The following is a 17650-nucleotide window of genomic DNA, read 5'->3' on the forward strand; positions in this document are numbered from 1 at the left end:
TAGGAACTGGCATTTGATCTGAGCTTTGAAGTACCCCAAAGATTCCAAGAGGCAGAGGTGAGGAGGAAATGCATTCCAGCCACTGGGGCCAGCTTACATAAAGGCACAGAGTTGGAAGATGGAACAGAATTATGTTTAAGAAACAATAAGGACAGTTTGACCATCTCACAGAAGGCATGAAGTAGGACAAAATATAATAAACCTAAAAAGGCAGACTGGAGACATGTTATAAAGACTTTTAAATGCCAGGGACACATATTCCACCACCTCTTTATAGCCCCAGAAATAATAGGGAGTCGCTGGAATTTATTGAATTTTTGATGATGACTAATGATGAGTTTTCATCATTCCAACCCATGGAGCCTAAGAAGAGAATAAAATAAATAAAAATGTTTTTCAGACAAAAACAATAAGATTGTTTCAGAAATATAGTACAGGTTCAAAGTAGGCATTTAAATGAAAGTCACAGAAAGGAATAGAAAGAGATAGAATATTTTACTAATGGATATCCTACTTAAACGTGTGTATTCCTAAAATTTTGAGTGTAAAGTTTTGACTGAATCTTATATTAAAGGCACAAAAAGAGTATCCAAGTAAATTCTCCTGTTAAGAATTTTTTCAGCAAGCAAATATTCTTGCTCTAATTTTTTGAGGGAAGTGGGAAAAAGAGGGAAGAGAATAGGGAAAGAAAGAGGAAGGGACAGGGAGAGATAGGGAAATTTTATAAGCAGTTTAATTTTTAATAAATTGAAAGCTCCCAACTTTTCAATGACATATGGAGGTAAGTGGAATATCACTTCTACTGTCTTTTCCTTTCCTACTTTCATTGTGCTCATCCAGATACTTATCTCCTTAGTCTTACTTGACATAATTTCCTTTTAACCTTCTCTCCCTTCCAATCCATCCTGCAAAAATAGTGAAGTTCACTTTCTTGAAACATCACTTCTGATTATATGATTTTCTGGATTGATTATGTAGAAGATATTTTGATTGGCATTAAAATCCCTTCAGAATCTGGGCTCAATTTTTTTCTCTCCAATTTGATTTCCCACTATTTCCCTAGGCAAAGTCTCTGTGCTTTAGCTTGTCAGATAACTCTCCCTTGGAAATACCATATGCTATACAATCATGGAGCCACTGTTTATAATCTTCCCTTTGCTAATAATTATTTAATTATTCTCTAAGCATCTGTGCAGATCTTGCAGGAAGGAATCAATGAAATTCTAAATTCTCTGTGATACTTTTCTGGACTACTTCACCCCTAAATGACTGATCTTTCTCTCCTCTAAATGGATATAGAACCCATTGTTTAATACTATTTCTTTGACATGCAGCATCCTTATCCCTTTCCAGTATCCTTGTTTTGGATCATCCTGTTTTAGACTTCCTTGGATACCTCATATTTTCCTACTAATCATTCTTCCATGTATCCCTCTGGGAGAGATCATAGAGACTACTAGCCTGACTAATTTTACATATTAGGAAACTGAAGACTAGGTAGAATAAACATAATAAAGGTTAATTATAAGTGATAGTGGCAGGATTTGACTGTAGGTAAATATTCCGCATCCAAAGACAGATTTTTCCCACTGCACCAGACATGATTTCTTCCTTCTGTGAACTCTTAGAATATTCTGTTTGTCATACTTTATGGCAGTGATAGAAACTGAGACTGAATCTGTGATTGCATTAGTAAAGGGAGTTCCAGGTAAGGAAACTCCATCTATCAATGCAAGTCAGCACTTTTGTTGCAATATAGAAACTTAAGAGTTGCCTAAAGCAGTGAGAAGTCAAGGTCCTTGCCTGCATTACATAGGTACTAAGTGTCAGAGTCAGGTCTTGAACACAGGTCTTCTTGGCTTCTAAGCTGGATGGGAATCCATTACTCCATGCTATCTCTTGGCATTTATTATATAAGTCTAGTATATATATATATATATCTTGGGTCTCTTGCTAGACTATAAACTTCCAGAGGACAGAGCTAACAGTATCTTATACTTCTTTGTATACCTCGTAGCACTTAGAACAGAGCCATGATGCATAGCAGTTATATGATGAATATTTGAACAAATGAAAGGATGTTTTACATTTATATTATCCTACAAAGCAATCCTTATCTTCTATTAAAAATATTTAGCTTCTATTCCATCATATACATTTGTATGTGTGTATATATGTATGTCTTATGTCCTTAATTATAATATAAATTTCTAAAGCAAAAGGACCTTTTATTATATTCCCTTGTTTCCTCACTAGTATTTAATATAGTGTTAAAATAAAAGTAAAGACCCAATAAATATTTGTTGGTTTAGTCAGAAAAAGTTGGCACTAGGTCACTCTTTTCAGATTTGAGGTTTTAGTTTCAATAAATTAGTGTGATACTATACTCTTCTTTCTTCCAAGAGGTCACAATCTTTCTAAATGAAAACCAGATTCTTGATCATCCTCCTTCTTTAACATAATATACATCTTGAGAATGATCCATTAGCCTATAAACTACTCTCCACCATAAATGGTTGAGATATAGGTCTTATGGTTCTTGTATCCAGGACCACTGAGTCTTATTTATTGGGCATCACTATAATGTAGATAGAGGCTCTAGAGAAATCTAGCAGCACCAGTCTAAGCTCTAATATTGACTTGATAATGTAGATAAAAGCCCAAAGTAAGAAAAATAACTTTAAGAAAATTCAAAATGTGGCCAGATTTCACATTGATAGGAAGGAGGAAAAGGTGCTATTTTCCTCCTGTTATTTACAAAATTGATCATAAATTTTAAAAGGCTCATGCTCAAGAAAATTGAAGAACACATTTCATTTCCCATTCTATTATGCTACAAATTTGAAGGCAGTTATGTCATTCTCAAGTTTGGATTTGCTTTTAAAAGGCAGTGCACTGTCCTTTATCACTTTTGGTGTTTCTTGTTTACAGTTTTCTTATGTGTGCCAATCCAATTCATATGCTGTACTTGACAAAAGATAACAGGAAATATGTTATGTGCAAAAGTGGTTGCAGTATGCAGAAGTACTATCCTCTTAACTAGACCATGTAGCAAAAAACTTAATATAGTAAAGGTGTTTTTTTTCATGAAGGGACATTTATATAAAAATTGAAGATGTGTGCCTTTGCATTTTAAATAATATTTAAGAAATTGTATATATGCAGCAGTAAATCAAATGAGTACTGATAATTTACAAGTACCCATATTATTTTCCTTATGATTTCATATATGTTTATATTATGTTATCTATTTTCTAGTAGATCAAAAATATTTTGAATATCCTTCTGAAACAAAATAAAAGTCAGTAAAGAACAATTTTTTTTCAATTCAAGCACATTCCATGCCAACTTTTTTGATATTAGATCATGTAATAAAAACTAATTTATATGAAATAGATTCTCATGGTTCCATAAGCATACTCTGCCAGATCAATTTATTAACTAATACCCTAGTGACCTGAAAGAGTTAATATGTCTTCCAAAAGTATCTGACTTACTTCCATCGGCTATAAAGAGAATAATTAGTTTGTATAACCCAGTCTAATGGGCGGGGGGAGGTGGAATGGAATTTCTTAAATTGAAAAAGAATGTCCAGACACATATGCATTATATGTAGGATTCAGGATGCAAAAAAAAGAATATTATTCAGAAGTACAAGACTTTTGTGCATTATGGAGATTATATCAAAGTCATTTGTTCATATATGAAATGTGTAATGATGATTCTTGAATGTTATGGACAATCAAATGAAGGAAAAATGAAGTTTAAGTGTGTAAGAAAAAAATGTTGTGCAGAATAGTCACTGGAACAATATCTAAATTGGCTTGAAATGTTAAATTGAATAAATTTGCTTCTGATTTTATGTGTGAGACACTGCATCATATGGCAAAATGTCACATCATACATTAAATAAATATCAGATCCTAAGCACCTCAGAAATTATAAATTAGAAACACATTGCTTAGGACAAAAAAAAGGCTTCTAAAAGTATACAAATATATCTATGTAAAGAAAGGTAATGCAGTATTCCAAAATATTCTATATATTCTTCACTTTGTTGATATTCTAACTGCAGTAGTGAGGAGAGAGTCTTATTATGAGGAATATTTTTAAAAATTATTTTAGACTCCTTTACATGAGAAGTCACGAGAGAAAATTTAAATATGTTGGAAAAGTGAAATTAGGATATATGAAAAATACATTTTGACCACAATTCTCTTTATTTTTAAAATTTTTTTAAACTCTTAACTTCTGTGTATTGGCTCCTAGATGAAAGAGTGATAAGGGTTGGCAATGGGGGTCAAGTGACTTGCCCAGGGTCACACAGCTGGGAAGTATCTGAGGCCGGATTTGAACCTAGGACCTCCCATCTCTAGGCCTGACTCTCAATCTACTGAGCTACTCAGCTGCCCCACACAATTCTCTTTAAATATACTGTTCTAGGACCTATGAACCTGTAAACAAAAAATGCAGAAGTTACTCTCTACAATATTTTTATTCATTTGAATTTATTTTCATTATCAACAATGAAGTATAGTATAGTTGTAGGGTTGGAGTAAGGAAATCAGAATATGTCTTTTACTTCTGAAATATTTTAGCTTGAGTTAAGTCAGTTAAACTTTTTCAGGCTCCATTACTTATTGATTCTGTGTAATGTAAAATAAAAAAGAATTGAAACTGAAGTCAGGGAAAAAAGAAACTTCCTTCCAATCTCTCCTTTGGACACTTTCTTGTTGTGTGACCATGGTTAAATCGCTTAAATATTTTATGTCTCAGTCTCCTTATTTGTAAAATGAGGCTAAAGATGTTTATAATACTTACATCTTAGGCTTGTCCAACAGAGCAAATATGATAGGTACATAAAGAGGCCTAAAAACATGAAAGGTTATATATAAAATTTACCTCTTCCTATTTGCAAAGATGAAAATAATTTTATTAAGTGCTACTCACCTCACAAAGCAGTTGTGAGGAAGGGGTTTCAGGAAGTATAAAAGTGAAACATAAATAAAAAGTGTTAAATTTTCTACTAGCCTGGGTAGGGAATGTCTCATCTTAACATTTATTTTGCTTGCTTGTTTGTTTTTTTTTTTACTTTGTGTCTCTGGCCATAAAAGTGCTTTATATCCAGAATTTCCATTAATGAGATTGCTTCTTCACAGATGTGGATTTTCTACCTTTGCAACTCTTGCCCATGTCTTTTTCTAAAATTCATCCTTTGTCCCAACCAACATGCTTTGAACTAGATCAAGATCTCCTGACATTGAATGAATATTAATGATATGCTAGACTTTCCTTCAATTATCTCACTATAGGGCAACTAGGTGATATGGTGGACAGAATGCCAAGCCAGGATTTAGGAAGCCCTGATCTCAAATCTGGCCTAAGACATTACCTGTATGACCCTGGTCAAGTCACTAATCACTGTCTATCTTGGTTTTGTCATCTGTGAAATGAACTGAAGAAAGAAATGGCAAACCACTCTAGTATCTTTGCCAAGAAAACTCCAAATGAGGTAACAGTGTCAGGCATTACTGAAATGACTGAACAATAAATCTCACTACAGGACAGTCACCCACTTATTTTTCTGGTCATTCATTTCTGATGATAGGTTTTTACCTTGCTTCCCCTGTGTGCCATATGTTTGGTAAATTGTATTTTGTTATATTTTGAAAGGATACAAAGTTCTAAAGTAATATATTTATATTTTAATCCCTTCCACGGAAAGGATTCCATGGAGAGAGAGAGAGAGAGAGAGAGAGAGAGAGAGAGAGACAGAGACAGAGACAGAGACAGAGACAGAGACAGAGACAGAGACAGAGACAGAGACAGAAGGAATGAAAAAAGAGGAAAAAGGGAAGGAAAGAGAGAATAGTATAGTGGATAGATATATGACTCTGAATCCAGAAAGAGCTGTACCTTTATGGAGTTATAATATTTTAATGAATAGAATTTCAATTGTAAAGTAGAATCAAAAGAATGCGAGCCTACATTTTTAATTAGTCTTTCCATTATCAGTTATATAGATGGAGAAATAATCTGCCTACTAGGACAGAATACTTATTCCAGAGAATGAGTTACATTGAGATATAACATTACTAATCACATTGGGCTATATGGTACTGTAGAAAGCAAGCTGGATTATTAACAGAGGACATGAGTTCAAGTTCCAACTATGTCACATAACATATATTACTCTAGGTAGGTCATTTGATTGGGCCTTAATTTTCTTGTGGGGAAAATGAGGGTTGATGGGGTTTTATTAGCACTTAAGATGTGATGGATGATCCTATAATGCTTGGTTAAATTAAATTATAAACTTTGACACAAGCGTCCAAGTAGGAACAAAGTACATAAAGCTTAGAATAGACCTTAGAAGTTTTCTAGTCAAAACCTTCCATTTTAAAGATAAGAAAATTGAAGCCTAGAAAAGTTAAATGATTTGCCTAAGATAATACAAATGGTAAGTTACAAATTTTGTGTTAAAAACTTTTCTGATTCTAAATCAGATGCTTTTCTTAAATCACTGTCTCTTCCTAAATGGAAGGAATTATAACCATTACAAAAAAAATGGTAAGGAATTGGGTCCAAAAAGTGAGTGGATTAAAGAAACTGAGAAATGGCAATTCTAATAAAGAATCTGTCAGTGTAACAAAGAGTTGATTTGACTTTATCCATGCCAATGTACTTAGATACCTCTGTGATCTATCAGGGTGTTCTTTAAAGAAGAAGTATAATGCCTCAATCTCAAAGAATAGGAAAGAGGAATTTTTCCCTCCTAATTGGTTACCCCTCCCCAAAAGGAAGATAATATTTGCATTGCCTATCAGTGATTTTATAATTATCATTCTTCAAAACATCATCAAGAATGGAGAAGTCCAACAAGTATCAAAGGCTGCAAGGGCAGCAGTCAAAAGCTGAGAGTCTCCCTCAATCTGACTTTAAACTACTAACAAGCCTTTATTTGGCTTGGGGCTCATTCCCATCCTCTCTCAAACACATCAGTTTCCCTCAATATCAGGCTGGAGTTTGTTTTCAAACTCTTAACAGGATCATTGAAAGAAAACAGGAGCAATACTATAAAGAAGCCTCTGGAAGCTTTCCAGAGTAGAGTATTTTCTCAGCAATGACTCTGGAATCAGGCCAAAGAAGAAAGTGTTTTTTTGCAAATGAACCTGGGACCATATTCAAGTACAAGTTATCATTTAATTTCTCTGTCAACAGCACCAAAGGTAGAAATTAAGAAGGCTACTTACAAAGCAACTTATTCTAATTGTCATTATTCAATGCTATTTTTTAAGTTGCTCTTTAATCAAGTATCTCATCTCCTTTGAATCATGGTATGTTTTGGTTTTGTTTTATTTTGGTTTTTGCTTTGTTTTATTTAATAAACATAACTATTAATACCTAATTCATTTATTCTGAAGCAGAATTTAGATGATAATGAAGTAATAACTTTATTTGTTGTTCTCAAAACTCCCGAGTCTATTCTTTGTTGTCAGTGTTTAAAATAGGCTAATGGACTTTCAATATTCTGGACTTGAAGATGATTAAATGTGTGCAATTTTCATACTGCTGCATTTAATGAGATGAAATATTCAGTCAGATGAAATGTTATTGAACTATTCCTTCTCCCTAAGTTATTTCTTGCAATTCAAGAAATCTTTCTTCACTTTATTTCTATACCTTAATAAATCATTAACAAAAAATTTTGGGAAAAGCTAACCTTCACCTTGCAGTACCCTAAATATATTTCCTTAAACCAAGGAATATGACTAATTTTGGAAATAGATTCATTTTGTGTTTCTTAATGCATTTATTTTATCTCCTGGTCTTTGTTCCCACCCCACCCCCATGTAGGAAACAAAACTTTGCCTTAAGTTAAGGACTGTCCTGCACACTTTCAAATTCATTCTAAAACTTTCCTCTTCTGTAAAAAAAAAAAAAAAAAAGTGATAGCTACTCATGTCTTCTTTCAATTGCAAGGTACTGGGTTGAAACTACCAGTTTAGATGACTAGAGAAAATTTGGGCTCCTTTCACCGATAATATTACTAAGAGTTTTGCCTCTTTTATCATGTAGGAAAGCATTGTGCCCACCAAATAAATCCTGATCAGTTTTTAAGTTTCTTCATATATATATATATATATGAGATTTGCCAAAGATTTATGCTAAATCTAAAGGCTTGCCAGAGAAAAGAGGAGAGAAAAATAAGAAAATAAATTTGACCCTTCCCAGGATCTTTAAGGTAACTTCTAAACAGGCAAGGACATAAATGGGATCTTTCACTCCCAAGCTTATTTCCATCTGAATTATATAATAAATAAAAACCTGGAGAGCTGGAAATAATGGGTCACATATAAAATCAATGTTATGTTAGTTCAAGATGTAATCCTTCTGCAATGTTCAACATGTTTGCTAGTTTTTTCTATGCTGTTCATTGCATATACATATATATATATAAACATTAAGTATATACATATGCATATTCATGTGCGCGCGCGCGTGTGTGTGTGTGTGTGTGTGTGTGTGTGTGTGTGTGTGTGATTTGTTTTGGCAGTATCTCATATGGCCAGATAAAAATAGCCTGGGGAAGGCCCAGAACACATACCTGGAAGAACATTAGAATGACATAGGAATGTAAGGAAACATCAAAATTGAATGAAGAATATTTCCTAACATTCTTTGTTTTGGGTATTGTTAATGATAACAACTAAATAGTAAATGTGAGTGGTGGAGAGGCCACAATGAATCTAAAGACAATTGAGGCACTGACCCTAAATATTTTTCAAGTATCACAATACTTTGCTGCTTATTATCTAAAAATATATTCTATTTTATAATTTATCATTTTAAATAAAATTATTAAATAATGTGTTCATGCTATTTCAGTGGACACTATATAAACTTGAAAAAGTCTCCATTTTAACAATTCAATTGAAAATGTTTTATGTAGAAAATGTTGACTTAATGCCCTATTCTATTATGCAGCAACTCTCTTGAAGAAGGTGTAAATGAAACGATGAGGATTTTTTACAAGTAAGAATGAAAATTTGAATTATTTCAAATATAATGATGAAATTGCTCAAGTTTGTTATCACCACATATCTTTGGGCCTTTTGTTATACATTCAGATGATGGATTACAGGAAAATTCTTAATCTTATTATGTAGTCAAAATGAGAATAAAGGTTAAGCCATTCAATAAAATCTTTAAATAACTATACCTAGCATATGTTATGTGAACTATGATGATGGAAGTCAAGACTTTAAGATAGCAAAATCCAAGAGATGCCATCTATGTCAGTCAATGTTGCATTTGATACTCTAGAATCCCACACCCTTCTCATATCTTAGTGAAAAGTACAAAAACATTTCTTCCCAGCTAAAGTTTTGCTCCTACTCTTTGAAAATTGTTCTGCATTCTTTTATTTCAAACTTTAAATCATTCAACTTTTATGTCAAACAGCAGGCAAATTCCTCTTGGATACTCAATGTCAGGAATATTTATTGCATGCCCTTTGTGTACAGTACTTGCTTGGTTCAGTAGTAATTTGGCTTAAGAGGAAGGTCTACAGCATCAGACTCCTTAAAATAAAGAGGTGCCAAATGTTCACCTCCTTAGGATTAACTTAACAACTGCATTTGATGCAAAGAGTTAAACACTGCAAAGGAGAAAGAAAAAGGATCTGTCTACTCACGTTCACAAGTATCCCCTTTTTGCTGGTAACCGGCTTTGCAGATACACTTTCCAATAGGCACTAACCATTCTCCTTCTGCACTGCAGTGCATCCTAGGAGAGTTTTCTGCCTCCTCTTCTGCACTGCTGACACATGTCCCTCGGACCTCCACTAGAGAGGAAAACTCTGAACCAGTCACTGTATCTGGAAAGATAGCTAAGTTCTCAATAATGGACCAGCATTTCTTGTAGTACACCTTGACAGAAACCAAAGCAATGCAAGCCCCAACATCCTGAAAGGCCAGATAGAATCCCTTTCTGGACAAAGGTCCAATCTCTCTCACCTCTGTGTTAAGTTTCATTTTTCTCTCCCCAAGGTCACCCTGGGTAAAACTTTCATCAGCAGCAATAGTGTCTATTTTTACATAGAGGTTTTCCCTTATATTTCTGCCAGTGTCGTAGTCTGTTTCATAATAGTACAAATTAAAGGTTTCTTTGCATGTTCCCAGCACTCCAGGAAGACTGTTACAATCCCTCAAGGTGAATTTCAGTTCTACAAAAATTCTTTGGGCATTGCCTTTTGCAATCCAGTTAGTCCGGAGCCAGTTGTTTTGGTTAGGTTCCATGACCTGGCATACCTGGTACGTTCGTATAGGTGTATAGTTTTCATCCAATCCACTAATTTCTTCCCACTGTAAAATTAACAAAGAGAAATCAGATGAACTAGGGGGAAATAGCAGATTTTTATGTAGAGCTTTTTTCATATATTTAAAGCAGGATTATACATATGGATATTTGGGAAGGATATGGCAGCTCTCTCTAATGCCCCCTCCAAAAAAAAAACAAAACAACTCACTGCAATTCATGTTTCTCTTATAATACTATGACAGAATAATTTATAATTTCTATGAAATATAAATACCTTGAATTTTTATAGTGATACTTCTTTTTTGGTAATGTAAATGTAAAAAAAAAAAAGAAAGGGAAAACAACAAAAACAATCTATCCATGCCTCTGTTTCCTCTTTTAATCTCTAAACTCTCATAAAAGAGGATTCAGATCTATAAAATATCCTGGCATACATACTAATATAACATTAAATTCATGTTGCTTAAAAAGTTTTTGATGGTTCTTTTAATACATAATGTGTCCATGTATTCCCTAAAGTACCTCTCAAAAATGGGGAAAAAAATCTTGGCATGAATATATGTTTTGTGTCTCATTTGGCATATTTAGATCATAATATTTTATGCTTTTTGAAATGAAGTATTTAGTAGACTGAAAAACATAAAGTAATATTAATTCATCACCACACTGCATAAAATTGCACATAAAGCCCTTGTGACCATAAATGTAGTTGACTTAGAAGTAAATATTTGGTGATTCATTATTTATAAATGAATTGTCCTTAAAAGATAATAAAAATATGTGGCATACCAAAAATACTGAATCATGCCCAAAAATACTTTGAGAATGAGAAAAATGAAAAAATTAGACATTTTCTTACACATTTAAGAAAATAAATCAATTTATATATGTTATATATGCATATTGTAAAAGGGAATTCTTGGTGCTCTTTTAGTTTAACTTTGAATTTAACTCAAAGAGCACCAAGAATTCCCTTTTACAACATATATTATATATTCAATATATAAATGCCTATGTGTATTTTGTGTTAGTGCACAGAAACACTTCAACTCTAATAAAATTTTGCAAGTTTTTTGGGTTACTGATTATTGAATGCTATATGTACTGCACATTTATTACATGTTTACACTATGCCAAATATGACAACTTTAGATCCTAAGAAGCCAATAAATATAGCTAATTTGAGAGAAATATTACAGTTCTGTCAATGCATCATGAAGTTAAATTTGGAAGATAATTTGAGGCTCCCTCGTTTTATAGATGTGGAAATAAAAGCCCAAAGAAGTGAGTGACTTGCCAAATGTCACATGAGTTACTAACATTATTATTATCAGACTTTTGGTAATGTTGTAAATATTACAAAGAATGAATGCAGAAAATATTAAAGAACTTCATTTCAAATAATTTTAATACCCCCACTAATGAGAGAGTATAGTGGCTAAGCCAGGATTCAAACTCAAGTCCTCTGACTCTTGTTTCCATTATTCTTTCCATGGCACCACTCTGTCCTCTAAAACCAATGTTAAAAAGAAGTTTCATTTCATTTTTAAAAACCCTTACATTCTGTCTTAGTATCAGTTCTAAGACAGAAGAGGGACAAGGGCTAGGCAAATTGAAGTGAAGTGATTTAAGATGTACTGGAGCCTAACAGACATTCTATCCACTATGCTACACAGTTGCCCTCACGCCATTGTTTTTGAAATCATTGTCATTAACCAATAAAATGGCCATGTTACTGCTGAAACTTTCCTTCCTTGGTAAACTTATTAAAGATGATTATCAAGATTGTTTGCAGATAGCATGTGTAATTTCATATCCCAACATAACAGCAACCTAGACCATCTATACATTATTTAACCAATTTAAGAAAATTAAATGTTGGGAATTAGCATTATCAAACCTTTTGGTAGTATTGTAAATATTAGGAGACATTGCTGCTGAAAATATTAAAGAATCACACTTCATGCAACTTTAATAACAATACTACTAAGAGAGATATATACTATTTGAAGTTAACTGAGCTTCCAAATTGACTATATTTTCAAGTTCAAGTCCTCTTTATAAAACTGAAATATATTTGCTATGATTTTATTATACATGCCTAAATAGTTTTAAAATTTCCTCAGCTGCAGCAAGGTTCACATTTCTTATATCCAGCCTTACTTTTCAATGTAATCTAAACTTGCAATTAGCTGAAAGTGTGCCTATTCCTGCCTTGATTCGAATAGTTGTTTATCATCTGTTTGGAAGGCACACAGCCAAAGGTACCCAAAGTCAGACACACTTGCAGGTGCAGATTTTAGTCTATTAACTAAATGAAATTGAAAAAAAGAGAGTGAAAGCTACTTAAAATGTAAATAAAAAAACTGTCTTTAAAAGAAAAGGATTCCCACAACCATTGTTTCCTGAGAGTAATGGAATACAGGATGGACTAATACTCTAAAAGGTCTATGTTTCATCTTGTCAATTTTATGGTTCACTTTCTAGCTTGACTTTAAGTTGAATCTTTTTCCCCCCTCTCTCTTTCAATAAGGCTGATTTTCACATCAATGAAACTAGTTAATGCTCATTTTAATGGGAAAATTATTCATTCATTAGGAGTTTAATTTCTAAACAAGCTGAATATAGTTTCATCTAGGTCTGCAAATAAATGTGGGTCTTGGAAATAAAGTTGTATAGCATTACATACTCTCTTGAATGTACTTCATGTTCTTAAAACTCACTTTTTCAGACCCTGGAGAGAATTGTTTTAGTTTTATTATGTGCTTCTGTTGATTTTATAGATTCTGTTCACAAAATCATTCTATTAAGATTTTGAGGAGCACTATGGTCACTGAAAAATGGAAATCTTATCTCTGGTTAATTGAACTACTTTACTTCACTAAAAGTGAATATGTTTAATTCCTTTTTGCTAATATTATCAAAAGCATTCCAAAAGCAAAACATAGAGTTAAATGTTAAGTTAGATACTTTCGGTTGATAAGATGGCCATTAGAGCCCACGATAACACTGACAGTCATAATTTATCATTGTGTGGATTACATGGATGATACACTGCAATCATATATCAGTTTTCTTCTATTCAGAGATAAAAATCTTCCTCTATCTTGATTTGTTTTAATTGATGGATGGTAGAAAAATGGGTTGCATCTGTCATTGGAAAGAAAGGTATTCCATTTTTAATTTAAATGTCTTCTTACAATATATGTTATTTTACTATGGAGGATACTTCACTTTTAAGGAAGCACTGGATTTACAACCTAGAGTTCACATTGACCAGAATCTTACTATGCTTTTGTTCTTTTATCTTTAAAACGCTTTGACATCAATGCAAAAAATTCATACTGTGAAGGTAGACAGCCACAGTCTTCTAACTAATCCCTCAAACAATTTAATTTAAGCAAACCTGTTAATATTTGAAAGGAAGTCTCATTATGCGTGTTCTGACGTTTTAAATCGACTTCCAGTTCATGCAGTATTGATTTTATGATGTTACTTTTAAACTAAAAGACCCTTTTAGACTTTCATTCTTCTCTTTTGCTGGATTTGTTACACTTTTTATATCCTCACTCATACTTCACGCTCTTCTGGCTCCAGATTTCTTACTGTGCCAAAGATTAACTTAGAAACAATGGGGTATATTCTCTTCTCTCAGAACCTTCTTCCTCAAGGGATGAAGAATGTGCCCTCTCTTACAATTAAAGTAAGAAGGCAAGACATAGCTATTTAAATAACTTTAAATAGGTAATATATCTTTTTGGATATGTGAAACATAATATGGTCTGCATCTTTGTAGAACTATTTTACATTTAAGTATCTTTTCTTAACCTTAACTGGACATATTTAATGGAGAAGGCAATTAATATATAATATTCAGATGTTTACTCCAGGTGACAAATGAGGAGAAAAAAAGCATTTATAACTAATAATACTAGATGTGACACTATAAGAATTTGGAAAATTACAAATGATATGCTCTATCAAAAACCATGTGCCAAATATTCAGCATGTTCAGATTTTCTAAAGTTTCCTTTATAAGTAATTTTGAGTGATGTTGGAAATGTTTCTAAAAAGAAGAAAGTAGATCCCATACTGTTTTAAAGAACTACACAGAGCCTACCTGGTGATTATACTGCAGAAGAATAAAGCAACTAAAGGGGTTTAAGTGAGTTTGTGAAGGGAATGTTCCCTGTAATTAGTTGGCATTTGTAGTCTGTAACCTGAGGTATGATTCTCCTTGCAATAGAAACTCAACAGCCCATGGTTATGGGGGACTTTTCTTTTCCCTCCCTGGAGCTAGCTCTAACTATGCCTTGACTCCCCCACACCCTCTTTTCTCTTCTATACCTCCCCCAAAACCTCATCAAATGAAAACTCCACATTGGTCACAATTCTTGAGGAAAGTTTGGGGTACAATAACTTCCCCAGATGAACAAGTGAATTCATTCTTTAGATTTTGAAAAAGTTTTAAAATATATCCATGTGTACACAAAACACATATATGTGTGTATATATATGTACACATATGTATATATATACATATATTTATAAGGAGGAAACTTACCCCATTGGGAGGAAAGGAAATCCACTCTAACTCTGTCTGTTGTGCTTTAGAGTCCAGCAGAAGTACTGAAAAAGAAAATACCCCTTCTGAATGATATATACATTATTTTTAACTAGGTTTTAAAAAATTATGTGGTTTAAGGAACAAGAAAACTTCATAGGAATCATTATTTTATTTTATATACACATGCATATAAAACCAACATATATATCCAAATGATCACTGTACAAAGTTGGTACAACTATATTCAACTTTCTTTGGGGAAAAAATCATATTGCATTCTTCAGTGAAACATGTTAGGTTGGAGGGGTCTTCTCTTATCAAAAATTCAAATAACAAAATCAGAAAAGTAGTAGTATGAACTGGTTTTCGTTGCCTTCATTTTATGGGATTTTAAATTATTTAGTTAACAATAGGTTTATGCAATCTGGAGGCCTTAACATTTTGTGAAAGCATATGATGTACTTATATGTCAGAAGATAATTGCAATATATTATTCAATTCATTTGAATTAATTTGTTATTGTGTTCTAGCACAATTATTTCATGGAGACTTTTCAGAACTGGCCTAAATTGAAAAAAAAACATTAAGTAAAAAAAAAAAATCAAATTTATCTTCAATGTTTTTTAAATCATCATATATTGCATGATTTATAAGTTTTTCTAAAGAATGGTTCACAGTGTTTTATTTGAAATCTAAAATATTAATTTTGCTTCCCTTTTTAATAGGACATTATCTAATCATAAAATCATCTAATTATAATTTTGTACTACTTTTGACAATTGATTGGTAATTTTAGTATAATTTATATTATCAAAAGTATTAGAACATAATTTATGTTAATCAAAATTTTAATTCAAACATTTGTAAAAGAATAACTGTAGAGATGATAAATGCAGATTAAATAAACAGATAGGCATAGTAATAGAGCAGGATACATAAGAAATATGTACACCTAGACTTTAAGTTTGGCATTTACTGATTTTCTATTTTCTTTTAGTAGAACTACTTTCCGTATTTCTTATTATTATAAAACGAGGATTTAAATGTTATTTTCACTTTCTAAAAAATAAGTATTCTTCAAAGTACCAAACTACCTTTTAAAACAAAATCAACTTTTTTTTCAAGTAGTAATGAATGATCTTTTGAAGTTAAAAAAAGTGAGAAAAAGAAAACAAAGTTGACCATCTACTTTAATAAAATAGGGTTTTTATAAAGGCATTTTACTCAAATTTTAATATTCAGTAATACTAGATTTTCCATTCTGAGATTAGCATCAAAATATTATTAGATGATGCAATAAAAACTTTGTCAATTTTGGAAAGTAATGGAAACATGTTGAGAAAACATAGAGATAATTAATAGACTGTATGTTTAACCCTTTCAAGCAAGGCTATACTCCCCTATAAGTAATCTTTATTAGTAAGCTCTTCTAAAATACTGTTATCTACTTTAATTCAGTAATCTTTGATATAGTAAATCTCTTATTTTCAAGGAGATCTTGAAAGCAAGCACCTTGTACAGATGCATCTTTTATGTATCTAGTGCTTCTAAACAGAATTGAAAGTTTATTTAAAACATATGTAGCCATTTTACTGGTTGTAAGCTGGAGATTGGCACTTTTTTTTTTTTACTCGGGTTCTTTTTTAGGGAATTTTATTTTTACCCATTTAAATTCAGATTGAAGGCAGTAAAACAATGAAAGAGTTATAGATATTTTGCCTTTGAGATAAACTTGGGGGGGGGTAACTAAGGCACAACAATTTAAGTTCAAAAATCACATAACTCATTTACTTTTCTTGGAAGACTGCTAGGTAGCACTTCCAATTACGTTTTTGAGGCGGTTTTTTTTTTTTTTTTTTTTGGATACACTATAGCACTGTTGCAATTCAAAAACTGGGAGGGGGGCACTAAATTAAAAAAAAAAAAGTTTAAGGTTAAAGATAGAAATCAGCTAGGTAGCTTAATCAGAAGCAGTTCTAAAATGATCAATCCATCTACCCCTGCTGCTCCACTCCCCAGCTCAGTTCTTAATGCCTGATTCTCGGCCCACTCAGAACATTGAGTGCCGGCCTCACTCCAAGCAACTCACAGAACCTACAGCCCTGGAGGCTCGGAAGTGGAGAGTCGCCCGGGAACTTCGAGCCCAGGGACACACACTGCTCTAGGCCTGGGGAAGGGGGAGGGGAGGAGGTGTGCTAGACATGAGGTGAAGCAGCAGCACACTCCGAAGACCCTGAGTCTGGGTTGAGTTGGGGAGCAAACAACGTCAGCCCTAGACAGAAAAGAGCAGGCGCGGAAGGCAGGCTGGAGGGAAAGCTGCATTTGTCCCGGGGCATCTTTTGAGTTCCTGGGACTGTAAGGATCCGAGAAAAGGAGGAAAGGGCTGTTGGGGAGAGATGTAGACGCCTTTAGCTCTGGCTTGGGTAACAGAGGTCTAGTCAGTGGTGTGGGCAAGGGGCTTCCGGATGAAAGGACGCTCTCCTCCTATCAAGGAGGGGGAGGGGAGGGGAACTCGTAGCCCGAGCTGGGACTGAGGGATGAGGGGGTCAACCAAGAAGAGGAAAGCTTTAGGGAAGTGTCTCCATTGAGTGAATTGCACTGGCGGAGTTGAGTTTTCTGAGAAAACAGCTGCATTTCGCCTCCAAGCGTCAGACCCAGAATTTTCCTCTTCTCTCCTTCCTTCTCTCTCTCTCTCCTCTCTCTCTCTCTCTCTCTCTCTCTCTCTCTCTCTCTCTCTCTCTCTCTCTCTCTCTCTCTCTC

The 17650-nt window shown here is 33.3% G+C and overlaps 1 protein-coding gene across 6 annotated transcripts in view; it reads right to left on the reverse strand.

The window, feature by feature from the left end:
* Positions 1 to 17650, reverse strand: part of EPHA7 (EPH receptor A7) — a 216539-nt gene that overhangs the window by 191191 nt on the left and 7698 nt on the right. For all 6 annotated transcript variants that reach the window (XM_044674199.1, XM_044674198.1, XM_044674197.1 and 3 more), the window contains exon 3: positions 9698 to 10367. In XM_044674199.1, the coding sequence (XP_044530134.1) occupies positions 9698 to 10367 (670 nt within the window). The remainder of the gene's footprint in view (positions 1 to 9697; positions 10368 to 17650) is intronic.

Source organism: Gracilinanus agilis, chromosome 4 (assembly GCF_016433145.1).
Source record: "Gracilinanus agilis isolate LMUSP501 chromosome 4, AgileGrace, whole genome shotgun sequence".
In the NCBI taxonomy this organism is placed as follows: domain Eukaryota; kingdom Metazoa; phylum Chordata; class Mammalia; order Didelphimorphia; family Didelphidae; genus Gracilinanus; species Gracilinanus agilis.